The sequence below is a fragment of the Stegodyphus dumicola genome, chromosome 3, assembly GCF_044657685.1.
Source record: "Stegodyphus dumicola isolate Sdum_Otavi_A_Nest chromosome 3, ASM4465768v1".
NCBI classification, from domain to species: domain Eukaryota; kingdom Metazoa; phylum Arthropoda; class Arachnida; order Araneae; family Eresidae; genus Stegodyphus; species Stegodyphus dumicola.
In genome coordinates, this window is record NC_140770.1 from 216495223 (window position 1) to 216510036 (window position 14814).

General features: G+C 31.6%; 1 protein-coding gene across 2 annotated transcripts in view; it reads left to right on the forward strand.

Moving 5' to 3' along the window:
- LOC118200142 (2-Hydroxyacid oxidase 1-like) overlaps nucleotides 1–14814 on the forward strand; it is a 47177-nt gene that overhangs the window by 28719 nt on the left and 3644 nt on the right. For both annotated transcript variants that reach the window (XM_035372070.2, XM_085813851.1), the window contains 3 exons: nucleotides 1918–2081; nucleotides 4076–4167; nucleotides 6245–6406. In XM_035372070.2, the coding sequence (XP_035227961.1) occupies nucleotides 1918–2081; nucleotides 4076–4167; nucleotides 6245–6406 (418 nt within the window). The remainder of the gene's footprint in view (nucleotides 1–1917; nucleotides 2082–4075; nucleotides 4168–6244; nucleotides 6407–14814) is intronic.

Genomic DNA, 14814 nt, shown 5'->3' on the forward strand with positions numbered 1-14814 from the left:
TCGAGTTACATACGAAGCTAGAGAAATAACAGATCTAATCAATGTTGATGCTGTTAAGCGTTCAAAAAAAACTTAAATAATTTAAGAGAATTTAAAAGAATGAACTTAATGAGATAAATGAGAAGAAAGTATCAGAAACCTTTTAACTAATAAAGGACCCAAACCGTTTATAATTTAAAGCTCAGAAAATAAATATAACCTGTTGAACAGCATATAAATCTAACCTGATGAATAATATATTTAATTAAAGCACATATAATTATAGAAATCATATAAGAGGGAGCTAACATCTACTGATGCGTTTATCTCAAACAAATAGTACTCTTCAATGCCTATACATCAGTATTCTAAATAAATATAATTCTGTTTTAAATTACAGAGTAATAAGCAGATATTATCTTTACTATAGTTTCGAAGTTCTCATGTAAATATAACCGAAAATATAGACAATCGTTTTCATATTTTGGAAAAATAATTTTTAAAAAGAAACAAAAAAAAAATCTCAAAATTTTCAAATTTTAATGGCTGTTTTAAAGTTTAATATGGTTTATCGGTAGAGATTATAAACAAAGATGGCTCAGGTGAAAGAGCAAAATATTTTATAGGATACTAGACTATACATTTAGACTTACATGGGAAAATTATGTTATCTTCTGTACGTTTGAAAGGAGGAAAAGTATATAACGTTAACTATCAAGTTATTTAACGTTTTTTCATTAGATATATCATGAGTTGAATATATTTTTATTTAAAACCAGATTAAAATAAAAAATAAAAAATATTCTTATGAACTGTATCTATTGTTTCTAAGTGGCTTAGTTTGTTAATAAGTAACAGAGGAATTAAATTTGAAACATAAATATCTTACATTTTCTCAAATGGCAACTGACTCGAATTAAAAACGAAACAATGCATTAAAGTGAATCAACTCAAAAACGTGTTTTGAGATTAATAACCCTTTGGGGCTGAAAAAAGCATATTTGAAAACGCAAAAGGTCAGCAATGTAATATCACAAGCAATATTTTAATGTTTCTAATTAGATATATCATAAAATAAGGATATTTTTATTTAACTGAATCAAATTCAAAAGTAAAAGCATGCTATTTTTAAGAACTGCATGTATTGCTTTTAAATAACATGGTTTATTTGCCAATAACAGACAAATTAAATTTGAAAGGTTTACATCCGAATGGCAATAGACTTGAATGAAAAGTGAAACAAATCAAAATCGTGTTTCGAGACTAATTGCCCTCTTAGACTAAAAACTGAATCCATTATACTTACTCCGTTCACTTCTTCGATTTCGGCTTTTATGTTCTCTTTTACAATTCCGTTATAATGCAAAAATTACCTGTATTTTTTTTTTCATTGATATAAAAACTTTTCTAAATGTATTTTATGTTAAAAAGCATTTTACTTTAAGTTGTTTATTTTCACTAAACGTGTGTGAAACTATTTTTGAAATTGAAAAATTTCACCTGTCTCATGTATGATTTTGAAACAGTCAGTTCTTTTAGTTGATACTTAACCTTTCTGTCTTGATGATGACACGGAGTCAAACATTCATCAGATATAAATAGCTGCTATTTTTCACCATATAGCAGAATTTTATTTATCAAAGATAATGCGCAAAATTGCCATTTTATAAGCAATAAAGAGTAAGACAAAATCAGGAGCCTTGTGAACGGCAATTCATCTTTAATTAGATTTGCACATAAAATGCTTACCTATTCATGCAAAATTTTAACAAAATTCAATATCCCGATGAAATTCTCTTTGCTAAAAGTCTTTTAGAAGAAAGAATATAGCTTTACGCTTAAAAAATTATTTCAAATTTTTAGTTTTTTGCTGTATTATAATAAACAAAATTTCTATATTCTGTGCTAAAATTCAATAAGTTTAACTTTATTTTTCAGTATTCCTAACGTAGCTGATGCAATTAAGAAATTAAATGACGATGCTGAGTCCTCCGATCATGTCCGTAATGTGGATTTCTTCGCCGACACTCTCACATGGGAGGACGTGTCTTGGATCAAGAGCATTTCTTCTTTGCCCCTAGTTTTGAAAGGAATTTTAACAGGTTTTGTTTTTACACAAGGCTATTTTCTTGTTCGTTTCTTGTAGAAATATGTATGTACTTTACGCTTATAGTTTTCAATTCGGCTTATTATCAAATTGATGCATAATAAATACGTTATATGGGGCATATTTCATCAATAAAAATAATGTCAAGATTTTTCATAAAAATCATCTGTTACCGGTAATATACATTGAAAGCACTTTATATATTTCTAATCTGCATACAGACAAACCTCATTACAAGTCACAGAAAATTACCTTTCAGCAAATGTTTTAGTACTTATAAGATAGTTCTCCCCGCCTTCTTAGCGTGGTCTCGTGATGTATTTCCTGTTTCCTGCTTTCAAAAAATACCTAATGTCGATACATCCTAAGCCTCTTACAGTATAAGTGAATAAAATGCTTAAATAAATGACATTCTCACTAGTCTTCAAGTGTCAATTTTAAATAATTTATATTACGGGATGAAATGTAGGTAATGCATGTAATTTTACAGTATAGAAAAATGCTTTTACATTAATATTTGAATACTTCTGGAGCAGCTATTGATCATTTTTACTCAGTTTCTTGCAAACATTCGTTGTCTTTTGATGTTTCTTCTTAGCAGGTAACATCAACTGTTTGGCAATATCCAAACTCTCTGAAACATTCGCTTTAATTGGTGTTTATCGAGAAATTTTCTCGCAGTCAATTTCGGTGGCTCTATCGTTAATTCTGTAATAAAACATTTGACATATGCTATGATTTTGGCAAATACTTCGTCGTTTAAAATAATCGGTGTTAAAGTAATGGTCACCATCCATCTGTATGGTTTGCCTCTACTTGACTTTTTCTTGCAAAATTTGAGCAAGGGGAACTGTATCCTGTATATAAATCTTCTTCATAGTTTTCAACAGAAAATACCTCAGTTTTGAAACTATTTTCAATGCTTTTGGATGAAACGTCACTTTACCGCTTGAAAACTGACATAAAAAAAATAAAGGACGTAATAACTAGGGACCTTTCCTCGCTGCATTTGGAATTCAGGATAAGTCCTTTTTCCAGTGCGACATTCCGGAGACATGAATATTAGCTTAGGTACTTCCATTTCTTTGATTTAGACGTTATCTCCAATAACAGAGACTTGATTTCTTATTGATTGTTTCTAGATAAAATATAGCTGACAAGAGGTAAGCAAACTGCCAGCCACCTGAAATAGACAAAGACTTGTAACTTAATATAATAGTCAATCTTGATAGATGCTGAGATAGTCATAGCTGTGATCGAATACGTTATATTCTGGGTTGAATTTAATTGCGTATTGAATCAATTTTTAACAATTTTCCCAATCCTTGATGTGTACTCCTTTCGTAACTAACAGTGAAACTTTGCTGCTAAGAATGTGATTCTTCAACCTGCGAAGAACAGAAAGAAACATACATGGTAACAGTACGAAAGACTTTTCTTTACCTCAACCTCTCTATGTTATTTCATTGCTATTCACCTGTGAAATGACAAGTTGAAATCTTTCGTACAAAACCAATTATATTTAGTTTCTTTTCTTTTATTAATCCTTATAACAAGAAATAACGACGTACTGCAAATTACCATTTTTGTACAATTATTTGATTTAATAAAATGATGTAATTTACAATAGTTTCTACCCGATGACTTGAAATAAAATTTTTCTAGAAGTTATATTAAAAAATCCGGTTGAAGATCTCACTATTTTAAAGTACGATGTTTTAAACTCATTGGCTACTATTAATAACTAAAATGTGATGTATTTGGCCAGTTTTGATATCATATATATCATACTGTAATTCCTTTGTACAAATACATTTAGTATCCTATATATTTTAATTGATATATATTTAAAGCTACGCATGGCCTCGTGAAAAGAAATTTTTAATTCTCTTCACTATGTAAGCATGTTTCGAAATTAATAATTAAAACAATGAACAACTTTTTCATGGCACTTTAAAGAAATTTGAAATAACAATGCTTTTATTACAGCTAAAGATGTTTTGCTGGCAGTGAAACATGGAGCTTCAGCGGTTTGGGTTTCTAATCACGGTGGACGACAACTAGATGGAGTTAATGCTGCCGTAAATAAATTTCGTGCTTATAAATCACGCATATTCTACTGTGATTAAGCTTAAAAATACATATTTTGTTTAAAAGCTTAAAAATCTATATTTTGTTTCAATATATTGTCAAAACTTGTTTTTATTGAATTAATTCATTACTGTAATAAATATTACTTCAATCTTTTAAATGCAACATACTCCTTGCAATTTCATTATATCGTTCTTATTAATAACTCAAACTAAGAGTAGTATTAGTAGATAATACAGCGTGGTGTACTTATTACAAAATTATTTATTGTAAATGTTGATTTGAAAATAAACTAACTAGGTGTTGCTTAAAATACATACTTTGAAATTATTTTTGGAATAGGGACGCTAATTGTAGTAACTTTGTTAGGTTACACTTTAATTGAATGTTAGGATTCATTCTTGTTCTTTTAACGAATTTGTTTCTAACCATTTAAATAAGTCTTTAAAACAAATAATTATGATAATAATGATGTAGTACGCATGCCCTCAAAGTTTTCATTCAAATTTTGGTTGTTTCTTATTTAATATTAGAGCAAGACCGAGGGCAAAGACGGTTTTAGAAAAGCCCCTACTGGGTTAGTTACCGTACTGGATTAACGATTTTAAGTTGGTATCGCCTTTTTTTCGGGGGCGGGGAGGTGGGCAGAAGTGTTTTTCCAATATTTTTGACTTAGAGAATGCAGAAAGTTCTAAAAACTACAAAGAAATGTCTTTCTTGGTGACAGCTAATTTTTTGGTCTGCAGAAATGAGCCATAAAATTGAATTCCGTTACCTTATTACGAAAACGATAAGTAAATCGCTAATGAATAAATCTCAAGCGGCAGGAAGAATAGAGGATAGTAGACAGCCATAAACAGGAAAGCGCACACAGCAATGAGCGAAGAAAGCAAGAAATGGGTTAGTGGTAATATCGTGTTCAAATGACGAGCGTCATTTAGCCTAGGACTGAATCTTGAGTTTCCGAGCAAAAAGGAAACTTGGATTTTCCTCTCAGGTAGATGGACGCTATCGATTTGAGCAAAATGAATTTTTAAGATCCCAGCGTCAATCTTAAAATGTTGTAAAAGAAGGTGCCTAATGCTTCCTGCGAGATGGTCGGGCAATGTCTGTGATACGAACATCTTCACGCTACGTCCCTTCCTCTATCCCGGAAGATCTGCGTTTGGGAGCGTGATCTTCATCCAGTTGTTTGAAGGATGTTCATCTGGCTCAGCAAGAACTTTGACCTATGACTATTTTTCCTTCTCTTAAGTAATATGTAATTTGGTGAAATTCCATACTTCTTCCTGTTAATATTTGAGATATGCAAACTCGTTTATTTTGCCAAGTATTCAAACTGTTTAAGTCTGTAGTTTAGACTTTTTTTACTAAATATATGTTGATATTCTACTATCTAAAAGAAAAAAAATGTAAAGTTAAACTATTTAAGTATTGTATTTATTTTCTAAGATATGCTGGTCCTTACTGGGTTTTAAATTTTACATTAGGTAAAGACCTTTTTATTTAAATGGAGGTAATAAACACTATACACTATTTAATGTTACATTATTAAAAGGCAATGAAACTTTTGATCTTTCTTACACAAAGCAGTTCCCTTTTCATTAACAACTTTCTTTTAGGTTTTAACAACAACTTTATTAGTTTTCAGAATTTCATAATATTCGTCACAAGTATTGTTTTTTCGAAGAAAATATTCCAACAATCCGTTCACATCTAAGCTTTTTCCAAGGCTAAGCCTCGGATCAATTGGAATTAGTATTTTCACTGGCAATATTTCTATCTTTAGCGAATAGGCGAATCTAATTTACTGAACAATCCATTAAAAATACTCTTATGTGTACGCTATTTTTAGCAGTATAACAATAATCTGACATTAAACTAAATTAATGAACTCATAATATTGAGCATTTTCTATCCTAGAGGTTCTAATATAAAAATTCAATTTGCTTATTTTGACTAATGTTTTCCTCCCATTTCTTTTTATTAAGGGATTACTTTAACATAAACATTATTTGTTTTCTAAATGTAACTTGATTTGATTGCTAAATTTGCAGATTTTTGCAGCTCGATGCTCTTCCTGAAATCAGTGCGGCCCTTGCCGGAACTGATTGTGAGATCTATATGGATGGTGGTATTCGATGGGGAAGTGACGTTTTTAAAGCCCTAGCTCTCGGTGCCAGAGCAGTATTCATAGGGAGACCTGCATTATGGGGCCTTGCTCATTCTGTAAGTTAATCTTTAAATATTTCATAAATTTTGCCAAAAATACGAGTTTTTTTTTTTAATTTTATTTTCGTAGGTTGAAGGTTTAGTTTTTATCTTAATTATACTTATTATTGTGTTCCATTATTCTTATAATTTCTACTTGAGTTTGGTTTTAGTTTAAGTTGCCTAACACGGATTTTTAAATTCATTCAATTTCCAGGTTTTTAATTTACTTAGTATATTATCAAATATGAAAAACTAAGCAGTTTCATGGAATGTACGGGCATTCTTATTTGACTCCAAGCTAAAAAAACGATTGAGATTTTACACGCAATCCATCCTATACGGAATTCACAAAAGTATTATAGTAATTTATGACAACAGCGTGTGCAAATTTTCATCAACAAATTATTTACATTATAGGAACAAATTATAAATTTGTCCCATTATAGGAACACATTTTATGGAACAAAATAATTTTTATTATAGAAACAAAATTTTTTATTATTTTATTATAGGAACAAAGTTATTTTTATTATTTATATTTCCATTATAGGAAAAAATTATAAATTTGGGGAAATAATGGAACAAATTATTTCCATTATTTCCACATAGGTTGAAAATTCGTCTGCTTGGTCTTCATTATCACGCATATGTCATTTTTGTGTGGCATGAAGCAAGATTTACAGGCCTTTTTAAATTTACAGTGAAACAAAATTCACGCGTATAATATTCTCTTACTCTATCATATCTATTATTCGTACCCCTTCTTATCAGGATTCTTGGAAACATATTTGAAGAGAAAATCTCCAAAATTTGTGGAAATAGCTAAAAATGAAATATGTAACGGCAAAAAAGAATTCTTTTAAAATCTTGCGATCGCTGCTTTTTTCCATTTTTCTTCATTTTTCTATCGTATCTGCACTGGTATTAGGTAATCATTACTCTTGTACAGATTCAACTAAGCATTTCTCTGATTCCAAGCATGTTTCCTTCTTTCACTTCGTTTTTCATCTTTTCTCATGAATGGCGAAGAAAGAGCCTTTAGCACTTCTAAGTATATCATTTAAATGAAAACGTATTGTGCTTTTAGTTAAAAATAAGATAGCAATTATAAATCATTTAAAAATTTGAAACAGCGAATGTATTAGTTTTTGAAAAGACTGTATGAAGTGACTGACTTGAATCCTAAGATAGCTTTTATTATTGCAAAATTAGCAGAGAATATTTATAGTTTAATCTTTCTAATGAAGATAATTTTAAGCAACAGATGGCGAATTTTACTGTACTTTTGAACTCCTCAAAACGACTACTTATAAAAATTGTACCTATTCAAACTGATCATATATGTCAAATATGAAAATAGATAAAAAACAGTTTATGATATAGAAATTACTCAAATTCTTAGAGTACAGAAACTTCTGTAAATGTAGTTGAGCAAATGTAAATGATTAGTTCGAAAGAATGCAACTTATTTTATTAAAGTTTTACATTAACGAATGTTGTGTTTGCAATTTTTTTCAAGTTAATAAAGGATTATATACTTTGAGATATGGAACATAATTGCTAATTATTCTACTTGGTTTAATAAAAAACGTAATTGAATACAGAAATGAAATACCTAATGCTGAAAGAGAAATTTGTATTTAATAAACTTAAATTGCCTGCCATTAAAATTCCAACACCATGACGTAAGTAGCTGATCGACGTGAAATCTCTATAATAAATAAAATTTGGTTAGACATGAAAAGGATTAGCGGTGAAACACATACGCAAATAATGAACATTTGTAACAGTACCTAGAAACCTAGAAAAGGTAACAGTACCTAGAAAAGTAGGTTTTGCATGCATGAGTGTGGTTTCCTTCTTGCTTATTCGACTAGAAGTGAGAATATACCTCAAGGAAGAAGATAGAAATTCCAAATGAATGTATCAGAATTGATTCCAGGAGACAAATAGTGAATTTTGACTTCAGCTTATCATACCACCAAGCTGCTCGCACTGGTCGAAAGTCGACCACTTTCGTGTGACTACGGAAACGATGAGACCAGATACTACATTCATAGTGGTGACATATAGGCTCATTACGACCTCCACGCAACAATGTATGATTTGGCAGCATCTTGTGCGAATGGCCTGCGTGAACCGTACAATATTTCGCACACGTTTGCACAGAAAATACGGTATGTGGCATAATAAGAAGTGTCTGCATATTGGGTTGAAAGTTCGTCTTGTTAGTTACGCAGTGTTTACACGGCGGTCATTGCTTTTCTGCCTTTAATGTTAAAGCACATGCCTCTCCAGCTATAGTGTTCACTGAACGACGCACATTAACGCATGAATGATACAATTTCAACTTCTTAGACGAATTTGCTTCTGCTTGCACATTTCATGACGAACACGCACACATATGGCGCTGCCGTGAGCAGCTTTTGTTGGAAATTTCCTTATGCGTTATCATATCAAGTAAGCGACGGGAATTATTGGATATACCAGCCCCTCCACTTGTCATAGGTATATCTGGCATTCTTACCAGTCCGTATTACATAACAGACGTCCTGTGCCTTTACTATATCTTCAAGAACACTCCAGAGAAAAGAAACAAGACAGTTGCGACCGCACACCCCGCTCAACGTTAGACACTTCCTCGACAAAGCAATAGTTTACTGTTCTGACTTGATAGATGTTTTCATCAGATCTTTACTGAACTGAACTTGCCTATGATTCACACATTATTATTGAACTATGATACGCTAACGCTAGTGGAACAAACACCATCAGCGGCTACAACAGATGAGTTCTAGCTCCGAATGACAACTTTATGGACTCAGTTTTCCAAAATGCTATTCAAAATTACTTCGATTCTATGCCTCACCTTATAGCACAGATTATTATTGCACATTATTTTTATGCTTGGTGATATCATTCTGTTTGTTCTACATAGCTGAAATTCAATCATTTTATATTTGTATTATCTGTAAATTAAACTTATATTGTGTTATCATTTGTCCCTGCTATTGCTGCAGTTTAAATGGCAGCAGTGTAGTAGTGCAATAGCTTATAAAGAAATATTTTACATTACATTGGTTTTTATTTAGCTATGAAAGTTTATTACCCATTTAAACATTTCTCGTCCCATTCAGTTACTTTAATGGGATCATATTACTAAAACTGATGTAATTAGACAGCAAAGCTTGGAAATGCACGTTTTATAATATCGCAATATACACATGATAAAATTTCTACTTTGTAGTCACCTGTTCGCTATGACATCCAAATGTTAAAATATTTATTAAGCGTATAAATTTTGTATATGGTTAAAAAATCCTCTTTCAGCAATAATAGAAACAATTGAATCGTAACGTTTTCTGAAACATTTACCGCTCAGCTAATGAATTTGAGAAATATAATCGGATATTTTATCATAATGATTTCTTAATTGTAATTAACAGTTCTTGAACAAATCGGAGTTGAGCCTTTCATGTGGTATATTTTGAAAATAACAAAGTAGCAAGTCTGTGATGAAATGAATTACAGAAAATGTGTGATCGAGACACAAGAGAAACAGGCCGACGTTGAAAATAAAACAGCCAAATCGACAACCTTGTATTTCTGGTAGATTCGGTAAAATCCCAATCGATTTCGAAAGTAAAACGAATCCTGATGAGGATTTTTGCAGAATTTTTGCTCCGTTTTACCCTCGAAATCGATCGGGATTTTGCAAAATCTACGCCGAATACAAGGTTGTCGATTTGCCTGTTTTATGTGTGATCGAATTTGATTTCCAAAAAACATACATAAATGCATTTTCGTTTTATTTCATAAAAATATAAACGATGAAAACCCGCAACACGGAAACTTTTCCCTGTATTTAAAAGCCAAGTAGGAACTTATATTGCGTTATTCAATTCGTTAGCAATCATATGAAGAATATTAGCCTCATGTTTGATTTTTAGTTATTATGTAAACATAGCATATTGTTATGATTAAGTAATAATTTTTAGATCAATTTGAAGCACTTGTGCTGTAAATCGTTCAAACTAAAAATAATTTTCACGATTAGTGGATAATTTTCACGACTAAAAATAATTTTCACGGTAGTGGCATTACCACTACTGAATACAAATCTTTAGCTTTTAGGGTATTCTGTATTTCTCAATGTGAAGATTATTCTGCGTTACTTTAAACGTATAAAGCGTATATTTTCACTTTTCGTATCCCAGTTGTCTATTCGAATTGCTAGAAAAACCTAGTCATTCCTTAATTTTAAAATTTTGAAAAGAATAAATTTTAATTTTTGATTACTCATTGCACCTTTTTTTGCATTTAAACGAATTGAAGTTGGTAACATTATTTTACTTTTGCCATCCTTAGATATGATTACATATTTCCACTTTTACCCTCAATTTGATATTCAAATGTCTTTAAGTTTGCACATACAGGCTGAATCAGAAAAATGGTTAAATGTTGATCTCATTGAGAGATGTCAGTCTTTTGGTTACGGGAAATGAGAGAATATCATGAGAGATTCAAGCTCCAAAACAACGCAAAATAATACTAAACACTTTCCTTTAATCATTTTTGCCAGCATTTTCTTCAGAATTACCGATAACTGCTACAAGTCTCTGAATGATGTTTTCTTTTCTGAATTTGCCCTTTTATAAGCTGCAATTTTATCCGCTTTACTCCAGTCACCGTCAATATTGCTGCATTATAATCATGCCTTCCTTACCTCATAGCTTTGCTAAAATTTTAGATGCAGTAGCTACACTGCAATTCTAACAATTCTAAAATTATATGAAAAAAAATTGGCGTTCTAAAATATATGAAACTTCATTATCATAAAAGTGAGCCAGCAAATAGAAGCTACACCTTTGCATCTTAATAACTTTTAACGGGGGAAAACATGATGCCAAGTGAGACATCAGAACTGGAAACTCAGTTTAAAAGAAATACTACAAATTCCGAAACAAATTTAACTTAATTTTATTACATATTTAGTTTGAATATGAAATGCGAAAATATGCTATTTTGTTTTCACGAATCTTTTATTCTTAAACAATTTTTTTCCACTGCACCAATGCCGCTTTTCTTCTAAAAAATAGAAGTTCATAATTTTAGTGATTTTTCTTTCTTTTAGCTTTTGAGCACTTTTATCTGCAACGTAATAAGTAATTATTATCTTCTATGATATGAAATAATAAATAATTCTCATTATGCGAGATAAAAATAAACGTAACTTATTTTTGTTTATATCTTTTGGAATGTTAAATTTGCAGAATTTGTAACTTTTGGAAGTTACCAAAACAGTTTGACTATTTCATACTAATCACAATTATTTGATTTTTAAACAAAATTAAATTACTTCAACGTAAATTAATAAGTTCGGCAAAATGTGTGTGATTCTTTAATTCTTGGAGTTCTGTTAACTCTAAACAGCTACTATTCCTTCATTAGTCCGTTTTCCCAGTTTTGGGTGATATTTCTCATCGAGTCTCCTACCAATTTATAGTTACTAAATTTTTATAGTTACTAAACTCACGACTATCGAAGCGCTATAAGACCTAATGTTAATTTTGGGCATAAGGAACAGGAAGGACGTTTAAAACCTTTAATTTCAAATTTATTTATTGCTTGCGCAAACAGTTCAAAACACACAATTCTTTGAAAAACAGCAATGTTTAGTAATTTAGTGTTTTTGCTACAAAACTTTTAAAATGAGTATATAATTATCAATTATTATGTAAATTTATTGTGTAATTGTAAATGCAGCGTAGATTATAAACATTCTGTAACTATGCATGTGATAGCTGATTCAGACAATTCTCAGGTCGTTGACAAAAAGAATATAAGAGATAAAACTTGTAATAACAGAAATGGTTTGCAGAATCAATCTAATAAGGAAACACTGCGTAATCTTTACTTTTATGAAAGAAATTACGACACGATGGTAATTAAAAACATTAATTCAAAGCGTTTTGGAAGAACTGAAAAAGAAGATCACTAGCCTCTCATATAAGAACTATGATCATAATATATAGTTTATGTTTGTCCCTCTACAGGTCTTGCTGATATAGCTCCAAATATAATTTTTCATTTGACTAGACGAGAGATTTCCTTTGAAGAACTTGGTGTAATCGGGAGCAATGGAACTAGAACTAATACTGGTTTAAAAAATGGTATTATCTATCAAATCGAATTACGCATTGGGAGAAAACTGAGGGAGCTATATGTCCCTACACTTCAATGAACTTGATCTATTTTATCATTTGGGTGGTGCTATCGCAGGGTCCAAATATGTTAGCACTATTTTTTCGCTGGCTTTATGCTTTTTACATGTTGATTTCTCCATTCTTCAAGCTGACAGAAAAATTTTGAGCAAAGATTAATTATACTTATTTGATACTTTTGTTACCATAAAGTCAGGTACAATTTTAGAAGTTTTAGTAGCTCATGATCCTGTTCCGATTTGTAAACAACATCAAATCGAATTATCAGACTTTAAGTGAGCTTAGAGAAACATGCTGATAAAATTAGACAGTTGATATATGTTATTTGAATTGTTACATGCTTCTCTGGTTTAAAATCAAAACCATTAAAACTGTCACAGACAGTCCAAATATATAAAATTAGGTAAAGCAACAATCTTTTGTTTTGCGTAGATTTTACTTAAGACTCAAAACTCAAGGCTAAATACAAAGTCGTTGCTTTGCCTAATTTTCAATAATACAGCTGAATGCTTTTATTGATCATCCTGAAAAGTTTACCTTTGCAATGAACGTAGATTAAAGAGGACATATCAGAGAATAAGGTTTGCTCCGATTGTTGAAAGCTGATCACTTTCCAAGAGAAGACTTTCAAAGCTTCACAATGCTAAAACTCAGCTTCAAAATAACAAACTACATCAGCATGATTTGCTGGAATTTTTTCTTCCCCACTATTAAGAAATATTACGAATGAGGATATCAAAAATCTATTAAAGACTGTCACATCTCTGCAACCAGATTTCCAAAGCTTCCCTTGTCACACCCTGGCTATAGAACGATGTATCAAACTTGTGACAAAAGCATCTTAAACGGTATGTAGTGCTGGATTAAGAGACGGCCTTAATTAGGACGACCTTCTTACCCTTAGTAAGCCAGAAATTTCCGTAAAAAAACTAACTTTAAGGTGGCCCGTTTTGAATAACAAAACTACAAATTATAAATATATTCTCTGTTTGTTTATTATTCAGCGCTAAGCTACTCAATGGTTTTTCGCAAAACAGCAAGTGCATTGGTTAATGTCCTCACAAGTACACCGTTGTATGTTCGTGTTGAGCAAGAAGAAATAATCTAATCAGTATTTCATCTTTTCACTTCCAGAAGGTTTTCGATGAGTGGCATAATCTAAACAATTATGAAATGCCAACGATGACGCTACATGTTCACCCAGCACTTAAATGCAAGGTATAAACACACATCTGCACGATTATGACATCTCCACCAATAACACTCCGACTATACACATGAATGCCTTACATATGGAAGACAACGTTGACAGCGCACTAATTCTTCAGCATGGAAATGAAACCTTATATTTCTGGAAGCAGTCACTAAGCGGTACTAACATCGTATTTCAGGCAGAAGCAGTAGCTATTTCGACAGCTATCTAGTATATCTATCAGAGAAACCTAGAGGAAATCTACATCGACACAGACAGCATTTCAATTCTTCTGTCTATTCTCAACAATCCGTACATATCTTCTATAATTACGCAAATTCAGAGAGATTTATGGAAGCATCAACATCATAACATCACGCTCTTCTGGACAAAAGTGCAGCTGATGTGAGTGGAAACACAATTGCTGACAGATTAGCCAATGAAGCAACATCAGTAAAAATTCATTATCCCTAACAACACTTTAGTCTTGCTCATGCTTGAAGAAACAAATGAAACGCACAAATCAAATGGAAAACAGAGTGGGATGAATGTGAACAAAGCTGTCGCACATACTACTACATCACATATGTAGACGAGAAACGCAACATCACAAATGTAGACGAGAAACGCAACATTACAAATGTAGACGAGAAACGCAACATCACAAATGTAGACGAGAAACGCAACATCACAAATGTAGACGAGAAACGCAACATCACTTCCCTGCAATTAACAAGATTTATTACAAACCATAACCCCTTTACCGAAGAGACGGCGTCAGCAACATCGACTTCATCTGTGGAGAAACTGGTAGCCCGGACCATTATCTTTACTGTCTGCCTACTCACCAGAGAGCACCACCTTAAAATCCTCAGTAACAATAATTAAGGCTTCTCAACGTTTATGGTAAAGCAGTGTCATCAGGTAGCAAGGATCGCCAGAGTTATCGACAAGCATACAAAACTAAAAGCCGACTTATGCCTCTGCAATGCTTTAAAATTTTATTT